This window comes from Carcharodon carcharias, chromosome 3 (genome assembly GCF_017639515.1).
Source record: "Carcharodon carcharias isolate sCarCar2 chromosome 3, sCarCar2.pri, whole genome shotgun sequence".
In the NCBI taxonomy this organism is placed as follows: Eukaryota; Metazoa; Chordata; class Chondrichthyes; order Lamniformes; family Lamnidae; genus Carcharodon; species Carcharodon carcharias.
The window spans coordinates 39,102,075-39,112,222 of record NC_054469.1 but is presented as its reverse complement, the minus strand read 5'-3'; the positions used below and the strand labels follow the sequence as shown (position 1 = coordinate 39,112,222).

Genomic DNA, 10,148 nt, shown 5'->3' with positions numbered 1-10,148 from the left:
GCCGATCTCCCCGAGGCTGCACTTAGCCTCAGGGAGATGAGTGCGCTCTTCCGTGCGCATGCATGAAAGAGCACACTCTCAATTTTGGGATTCCTCCCCACCCGCATAGCGCTTCCGTGTGGACGTCACGCTGGCCTGCCCATGTAAAATGGCGCAGAAGCACACCTGTGCTGTGCGTGCCCACCCTTCAACTTCACCCCCGACATGGGGAAAAATCCTGCCCTATAAATTGTTATCACACCTCTATTCTACATTTGAAACAGCAGTCCTGGAGCACTGGAAATGTAATTTATAATACACATATTTAATGCTTTAATGAAAAGAAGTAACTACATTTTTACTGAGTTGCCATGGAATATACAGGGGTCTGTTACAAATCACACACAAACAAACAAAACCGATTTAAGAAGTTTGAACAATTTGTCCAGTAATGCTTCTTCCATAGGATACTCTATAGTTTACGTCAGAACAATCTGCTGCTTAAACAATACCCAGTGCTCTACTTGTAAAGTGCCACATGTTGTAACAGTATCATAATCATACTCAGCGTACTGCAATATTCCTTTATCCAACAGGAAGTTCGAAGGCAGCTATGGGCTGCTGACTTCAAAATCAACCATTCATTTGCTGATAATAAATCCAAATAACTCAAATAAGATTGTCCAATCTTTGCAAAAACAACACTGTTTCCTGCATTAATTATAAATGTACTATTTGCTCTAGCTGTGACACTGAAAAACCATTAAGTGCACTAAAGCCAACATCAGCTGAAACACAATGTGCAATTACATCTTTTAGCAGATTTAGGCAGCTAAATGCAGACTGCAGTTTTGAACCCTAATCTTTGGAGTTTATGAAAGAAAATTAATTATAGTTAGATCCATACCTGGCAGTAAAAACCTGATTATTCCAAGCTACTCTTGGTACCAATGAAGGAAACAAAATGGTTCACAAAAGTGGGTTACTGCATTGACAGCATGCTGGGCAAAGGATAACACCTCAATGCTTTGTCTTTTGATATGGTTAGAGGCCAAACCACTTAAAATCGAACACAATTGTGCTTATGTATGTAAAACTATGCAAATATACATTAAATCTGAAACATATTTGGTTCTAAGTAGTTTACATTTGAAATTTAAACGACTAGTGAATATTTAAATATCCTAGCAATTATGATCAGCGCTCCAAATCTCATATGACTGATAAAGTTAGTTTTAATGGTTTGTATGGGGGTCAACTAATACAAATAATGTGCCTTTTACTGATCTTCAGAGTCTTTAAAGAGACTGTTCTGACCCCAGCTATCACAACACTAATCGTATCTCCTCTTTCACATAGCATATAATAAGGCTGGACTTGGGATCAGTGCGTTTAATATTGGTTTATAAATCACAAAAGTTCAGAATAAACCGTTCACAAAGAAAAAAAATCGCATTCCTTCTCCAGTATAGTTTGTGACGAAATACATATTGGAGTCGGGCCATAGGATTGATTATTCAATGACTAACTACATCATATTAGGTTACAATTCTGCAGATTGAATATAACTGCCTACTCGTAATACACTCGAACATGAACATTTGAACTCCAAACATTACTGAAATTAGGAAAAGGTCTAAATACATATCTCACAAATTCACTGCAATCTATTGGTACAGTCAGATTGTAGGTAAAGAGACTGCTAAAAGAAAACGCACTGTGTGAGATCACATCAAAATTGCTATATTCTAACCCTGCATTTATACAAGGCAACAAGGAAGATATGTAGAATTTTCAGGTAACAACAAACACAACTATATGCTTCACACAATTTACACTTGGCAGAACTTCACATTTTTTCAGTCATTCAAAAATGCCTTGCTCACACTGCTACAGAATTCAGCTATAATTTCTGTGCAATTCATTTGTACATTGTATGTGAGAAGGTCAACCAATTCTAACGACCAGCGAAGAACACATAAATTACAAACAAAAGAAATATTTATAATATATGCATGGTTGCTTTCGAGACTGGTTTATGAACCAAGCACAGTTTCATAGGCATTACATGCAGATTATGCATGTCAAGCCATTCAATGCCAATCGCACAATGCTCTCTTCTTAGCTGGAAGACTCACAGCAGTAACAGCAATAGAAACATAGTTAAGCATATAAAGATTGGAGTTATTTAAAGTCATTTCTGAAACACTTGTTGCTATTTTATTTTTCTTGCAAGAGTGCTGGGATATTGATATTCCAACCAATAGCTTGACGATCAAAACCGCAAGAAAAGAGGTTGCATATAGGATTGTCCTCACTCCAAGCTGTGCAGCACACCATACGCCGATGGCCCTGTAATAGAAGATAAAAGGAGTCAGAAGCCAGTCGCTCCAGAATAAATTAGTTCCCCTTGCATGTTCTGAGCCTTTTCTGTTTGAATTAATTCTTCCAGCTTCTGTGGTTGACTAGCATTATACTAGAGTTCTGCTAAGCAGTTTAGTTTCTCTTGATAAGACTAGCTTTGACAGTAAAATAACTGACCATATCACATAGAAGGGGAAAGTTTTCTTGCAAATAAAAACTGCTACTCTCGATTGTATTTCTAAATTCATGGAAACCTTTTAAAATTAAGTGCAAAAGACTTACAGCCACAGTCTTAATGTCAAGATTTTTTGCAAATAAGGTTGAGGTGAATTACTGAATCATGCAGTTAGCTAATCAATGCGATCATTTCCAGTTTAGTATTCAATGGCGCTAACTTTATAATAACTTGCTTATTCTGCAGTTATTCCAGTCTATAGGAACATTGTAAATGTTAGATTTTTTTAAATGACCAACGTTCCATCTAAGTTTACCTTTTACCAACCTGTAGTCAGGTGAAACAATAATCGAATTATTCACATGGTAATTGACTATCAATTAGTCTATGTCAAGAAACTATCATATTTTTCCTAATATTATTGTGGGATCTTTTGTGGGTATATGGTTCTATGTGTGGGGATAATTTAATTAAACTAGAGGTGATTAGACTGCAAGGTTTAAATTATCAAAGAAGTGAGGCGGAGAACAGACGTTTGAAATGGAGATGAGTGGAGCTAGGGTGAGGTCAGCAGGTACGGTGTGAATGAGATTTGCATTTTTAGATAAGTGGGGAAGTGTTTGATTTTCAAAGGGACAGGGAAAATGTTTACAACTGGCAAGATAAATAAGGCAAGATTATTACACTGATTTTTCCCAAAAGTGCTGGCCATAATGATAACATGAAAAATTGTTATATTCTGGGAAAAGTTGCTTCTAAAGACAAGTGGAAACAATGGGATTTGCAAACCAAAAGGGATAAAATATATTTAAAGAAGGATGGAACGGATGCACCGTGTGAAACAGCCACCCTGAAGAAATTTGCCGTTCCAGTAACCAAAGTTTTGGAAGTCTATTGTCTTGTGGTAAAATTGCTGGATGACTTTGTAAATTTGGAATCTATTTGAACTGTTGCCTTAAAAGGGGTGTGTAGTTGAGTGTCTGGTTAAGTAGAAATTTTGGGAACTATTATAACTGTGTAACTGAAATCTTGTGTGTGTGTTTAAGTTTTTTCTTCTTTTGTTAATAAATGTTTTAATTTAATCTTTAAAATCTCTAGAGGTGGTAGTTGGCTCATTACTTCTGACTTTAGTGCACAAGCCTTCTTGTAATAAATACAAATTGCAAAATGGTTGTGATAGCATGCCAAGTTTCCCTTGTGGATTTGGTCAGCCTGGCAAATACCACCTGCCATATCATAGCAGTCTATAACAGACCCAGATATAAGGCAAGAAAATTCCCCAGTGGTGGAAAGCTGTCCGAAGTCACCTGTTTCTCCTAAGCATGCTACACTTACCATATGTCAAGTTACTCAAACGCTGTATCACAATAAATTATATTTTGAAAGAAAATCCATGTAATGAGCATTTGAATGAATCAATACTTTCTGCTTCCACTGTCTCCCTACAATCTTGTTCCCACTCACTCACAAATAATGTTTCTGCAGATTTGTCTTGAATTTATCCCTTTTAAGTGCAAGCTAGCCCTCTGGTTCTACTGTTCTAGACAAAATGGAAGATTTGCTGTGGTCTGATTATCTAGTCCCATTAGAATCTTAAAAGCAGCAATCTTGTCACCTCTCAACCTTGTCCTTTCCAGTGAGAGCTAGTCTAATTAACATAATCATTTCTCATAATACAATCCCCTCCAAACCTTCAATCATTCTGCTTGCTCTCTTCTGTACCATTTTTAGCTGCTATAACCTCTTTGTACCGTGGTAACTAAAACTGTACTCAGTACTCTAAGTGCAGTCGCACCAATGATTTTATAAAATGAGGAATTTTGCGACAATAGTATATCTCAAAATCTGATTTGCTTTTTGCACTGCTATTAAGTATTGCTGCTGACAGCTTCAATGCATTGTTAATCAGGATCCCCAAATCACTTGCATATTCCAAGCACATTATTTTCTTCCTATTTAAGCAAGAGTGCTTTCCTGGATTTTTGTTACCTTGTGAAGCACTTTGAATTTCATTATGTGGCATTGCATTGAAAATTTTGATCCAATTCCCAAGTATATGTAAAGCTAACATTGATGATTCTGCTGTTTAAATACAGTGATAAGACACAGGCACCACTGCCATGTCATTAAAATGCACCTTGTTCATTTTTACAAACTTTTATGAGAATCCTAAGTCTCATAGTTATGGAAAAAAATCACCGTTTAAATGATAATTATCGGTTATTAGGGGAATAAAAATTAAGCACAAATAAAAATTGAATTACCTGACGATTACTGCGGGGCAGACGTGCTAAACGTACTCCTGACATATCAAATAATCGAACTTGACGATTGTCATGAGGAAGTGCTATAATCCTCTGATTAGCAGAAACACTTATCCTGCAATGAGGACAAAGAGTAATTTCATGAATACATCAAATTAAGTGCACATTTCAATACTCTGGATAGTGCCAGAAATCTGGACATATTCAGTATCTTCTAACTTTAGATATACACGTCTTTTACCTGGGTACGTATTCGGCTGCATATGATATGGCTAATATACGGTTCAGTTATTATGACATATTGTTTCAATTTTTACCACAAACGGTTAAAGAAATATTGGTATTCTGAGTCTTCTGCCTTTGTAACTGTTCTATACAATGGATTAATGATAAATCAATGGAGTAACAGCCAATGAGGCATAAAGAGCAGGGGAAAAATAATTTATTCCAGACTGGAAAATGTTCATACGCTACTGCATTATTAGACTAGAATATACAGCATTGTAACAAATCATTCAGTCCAACTAGTCCATGCTGCTGTTTATACTCCACTCAATTCTCCTTTCCTTACCCATCTAATTCAGCAAAGCCCTTCATTCCCTTCTCCCTCACATACTGATCTACTTCCCCTTGAATTCATCTGTACCATTTGCTTCAATCACTTCCTGCAGTAGCAAGTTCTACAATCTCATCATTCTCTGGTTAAAGAACTTTCTTTTGAACTTCCAATTTCTTGGTGACTATCATATATTAATAGCCTCTAGTTTTGCTCTTCCTGACAAATGGAAATGCTTTCTCTGTCTATTCTAGCAAAACCTTACATCAGTTTCATGACCTTTTATTAGGTCATCTCTCAGCCTTCCCTTCAAGAGAAAAGAAACCCAGCTTGTTTATCCATTCCTGATAAGAATAACCTCATCCATACAAAACCTCATTGCACCCTCTCCAGTTCCTCGATATCGGGCAGAATTTTGCCGTCGACGAGCAGGGGACGGGGCCCTCAATGTCATCCCGCCCCATTTAAACCTTCAGGAAGGTGGGCCTGCATCAAAATCAGCTGTGCACCCGCCGACCTGTCAATGGCCAATTGAGGCCATTGACAGGATCATTAAAACAATTAAAGGACCTGCCCGTCCAACCTTAAGGTTGGCGGGCAGGCCAGGAGCCCCGGCGGGGAATAGAAAAAACATGAAATCTCATCCACCAGTGGGATGAAGTTTCATGTAGGGATTTTAAAAGTTTAATAAAATTTTAGTTAAATTTATTAACATGTCCCATCTCCTGTGACATTGTCACATGAGGGGGACATGTTAAGGATTTTTTTTTCTATTTTTAATGTTTATACAACTGTAAGCAATCTCCCTGAGGCAGCACTTAGCCTCAGGGAGATGTGCGCTCTTTTGTGCGCATGCGCGAAAAAGCGCACTCTCGCCTTTAGGGAATCCCCCTGCCCGCACAGGAAAGGCATAGCGCTTCCCACCGGGTGTCACGCTGGGTAGGCCAATTAAAATGGCAGCGGGGCCCGCTTCTCCAGCGGGGATTGGCTCCCCGCCCGCCAGAGATTGGGTCGGGCCCGCCTGCCCAGTAGGCAGAAAATTTTGCCCGTCCATTTTATAATATGGCAACCAGAATTACACACACTATTTCAATTGTAGTCTGGCCAAGGTTTGATACAAGTTTAGCATAACGTCTCTATTTCTCAATGCAATTCCTCTAGAAATAAATTCAAGTGCTTGGTTTGTTTTTATTATGGCCTTATTGGCCTCCATCAGGACTTTTGCAGGTTTGTGCATTTGGACTCAGGTGAATCATGAAGCACGAAAATTTAGTATGCAGGTACAGCAAGTGATTAGAAAGGTAAATGGAATGTTGGCATTTGTTGCAAGGGAAATAGAATGTAAAGTAGGTAAGTTTTACTGCAGCTGTACAGGGCCTTAGTGAGATCACAGCTTGACTACTGTGTACACTTTTGGTCTCCTTTTTAAAAAAAAATTATAATTGTGTTCGAAGCAGTAAAGATTCATTCGACTCATTCTGGGGATGAAGGACTTATCCTATGAAGAAAGTTTGAACAGGTTGGGCCTATACCCATTGGAATTTAGAAAAATGAAAGGTGATCTTATTGAAACATATAAGATCCTAAGAGGACCTTGATATGGTGGAAACTGAGAGGATGTTTCCACTTATGCAGGAGACTAGAACTAGGGGACACAGTTTAAGAATTAGAGGACTCCCTTTTAAGACTGAGATGAGGAGAAATGTTTTCTCTCAGAAGGTCATTAGTATGTGGAATTCTCTTCCTCAGAAAGCAGTGGAGACTGGGTCATTGAATTTATTCATGGCAGAGTTAGAGAGATTTTTGATCGACGTGCGAGTCAAGGATTATGAGGACAGACAGGAAAGCAGAGTTGAGACCACAACCAGATCAGCCATGATCTTACTGAATGACAAAGCATGCTCGAAAGACCTACTCTTGCTCGTACCTTTTATGACTTCCTTTGCTCCTCTAGCCCACAGATTTTTATTTTCCAAGTAATGAATGACCTCCTTAATTTACCTTACCAAAATAATACCTCATACTTAAGTTGAAATTAATTTGTCAATTATATGCCTATTCTGCAAATTAATATCTTCTTGTAATTTGTTGCAGTCCTACTCAGTGACAATCCCTCCCAATTAGGTACCCTCTGCAAATTTAGAAATTGTGTTTTTGAATCCAAAGTCTGAATTGTTATATAATTTGTGAACAACAGGGGTCACAGCATCGTCCTTGTGCGAGGCTATTTCCTGCCTTCTGGCACTCTAAACAGTTGCCTTTTACCTGTTCTCTGCTTTTTGCCTTTCAGCCAGCTGGCTATTCATTCTGCTAATTAGTCAGATTTCACATGTTGTGATTTTATTCATTAGCTTATGTAGTAGCTTATGAAAGATCTTTTGGAAATCTAAATATAATATATCTACTATATTGTCCTTATCTACCCTCTCAACTGCCTCTTCAAAGTATTCAATGAGGTTAATGAAGCAAAGCTTTTGAAATCATCAATATGTTTTTGGTTTCTTGATTTTTTAAAATATATTAAGCTAACTGGTCTATAGTTCCCTGGGCATGTTCCATCTTGCAGGTAAAATGTCCAAGTCAGAGGGGAAAGCAATTATAGTAATTTCTTTTTTTAATAATCATTAGACTGTGTTATTTCTGTTCTAGGAACATAGGATGATGCAAAAATATGCTGTTGAGATTCAGAGGGACCTGGGCGGCCTAGTGCATGAATCACAAAAGATTTGTTTGGAGGTACAGCAGGTAATTAGGAAAGTTAATAGAATGTTATCGTTTATTGTGAGAGGAATTGATGACAAAAGTAGGGAGGTTATGCTTCAGTTGTGCAGGGCATTGGTGAGACCGCATCTGGAGTACTGTGTACAATACCGGTCTCCTTATTTGAAGAAAGATGTAAATGCATTAGAAGCAGTTCAGAGAAGGTTTACTAGACTAATACCAGGAATGGGCGGGTTGTCCTATGAGGAAAGGTTGGACAGATTAAGCTTGTATCCACTGGAATTTAGAAGAGTAAGAGGTGACTTAATTGAAACCTTTAAGATCCTGAGGGGTCTTGACAGGTGGGTATGGAGAGGATGTTTCCTCTTGTGGGAGAATCTAGAACTAGGGGTCACTGTTTAAAAATAAGGGGTCGCTCATTTAAGACAGAGATGAGAAGAAATTTTTTCTCCAAGATCGTGAGTCTTTGGAACTCTCTTCCTCAAAAGGTGGTGGAAACAGAGTCTTTGAATATTTTAAGGCAGAGCTAGATAGATTCTTGATTAACAAGGGGTTGAAAAGTTGATGGGGTAGGCAGGAAGGTGGGATTGAGGTTACATTCAGATCAGCCATGACCCTAATCAAATGGCAGAGCAGGCTACTCCTGCTCCTAATTTGTATGTTCATTCCCAAACTGATGCACATTATTTTAAACTTAAATGTGGTGTGTCAAATTATTCTACTCTCCTGCTTAGTGTGCTTTCTTTTTCAATAATGTGCAGTACATGCCAATGTCATCAAAACAGTTGTTCTTTGGCAATTCTTCCAATGCTGATCCTTCCTTGAAAATGGGAGAACCCAGAAATCAGAGGGAAAAAGGCAGGTTTTTTTTTAAAAAAGCTAGACCAGTTAGAGACAGCATTTCACAACATGAAGATGTCCCAAAGCACTTCACAGCCGATGAATTTTTTCTGAAAAATACTTACTGTTTTGCAGGCAAACACAGCAGACAAGTTGTGCACAGCAAGATCCCACAAACACCAAAATGCAAGATGAATGATCAGTTTATCTGTTTTGTCAGGACACTATGCCAATACTCCTGCTTTCCTCTGAACAGTGCAATGTAATGCTTTACATTTACCTAACCAGATTGTATACAGCATTTAGTGTTGGACAGGGCACCTGGAAAACCTCACTGCTTAAGTGCCACAGGATTTTTTTTTTACATCTACCTCAACAGTGTTGATCATCCAGGATTTCATATGAAAGACAGTAATGCAGCACTCTCTCAGAACGCCACTGAAGTGCCAGCCTGCTTTATGTGTTCAAGTCCTAAAGTAGGGTTTGAATTCACAATCTTCCAACTCTGAGTAAGACTGACATCATTGAGGCATGCTATAATCAATGGAAGAAAAATGCAGGAAAGAAAGGTGAGAGCAACGGGACAGTGTAGACAGGTTTGTAAAAAATTAAATTTCTGTAGTTTCAAGTTACAATATTAAAGTCTGTAATGTTATTTGAATTGTTTTATTACTATATCGGTATTCCATCATGTTATGATCATTCATGCCGATAATATCCTTTACTATGGGGTCTTTAATTAATTGTGTCTCACTACACTCAGGAGTTACTTTTGGATTTAACGGGCTTAAAAGTGGATAAACCACAAGCCCGGATGAGATATATCCCAGGCTGTTGAAGGAAGCAAGGGAAGAGATGTCAGGTGCCCTGGTAGTAATTTTCAAATCCTCTCTGGCCACAGGTGAGGTGCCAGAGGACTAGAAGACTGCTAACATTGTCCCATCATTAAAAATAGGAAAGGATAGACCAGGAAATTACAGGCCAGTCAGTCTCAATCTCGGTGCTGGGGAAGTTACTAGAAAGAATCCTGAGGGGCAGAATATATCTGCACTTGGAGAGAGACGGATTAATTAGGGATAGTCAGCATGGATTTGTTAGGGGAAGGTCATGTTTGACAAATTTGATCGATTTTTTTGAGGAGATAACCAGAAGTGTTGAAAAGGGTAATGCATTTGATGTGGTCTACTTGGATTTTGGAAGGCCTTTGATAAGGTCCCTCAAGGCAGACTGGTCAAGAAAGTAAGAGCCC

General features: G+C 38.3%; 1 protein-coding gene across 4 annotated transcripts in view; it reads right to left on the bottom strand.

Moving 5' to 3' along the window:
• Positions 1 to 285: 285 nt before the first annotated feature.
• wdr37 (WD repeat domain 37) overlaps positions 286 to 10,148 on the bottom strand; it is a 134,458-nt gene continuing 124,595 nt past the window's right edge. For all 4 annotated transcript variants that reach the window (XM_041184716.1, XM_041184717.1, XM_041184718.1 and 1 more), the window contains 2 exons: positions 4,783 to 4,897; positions 286 to 2,331 (listed from right to left, as the gene is read on the bottom strand). In XM_041184716.1, the coding sequence (XP_041040650.1) occupies positions 2,200 to 2,331; positions 4,783 to 4,897 (247 nt within the window). In that variant the 3' untranslated portion in view covers positions 286 to 2,199. The remainder of the gene's footprint in view (positions 2,332 to 4,782; positions 4,898 to 10,148) is intronic.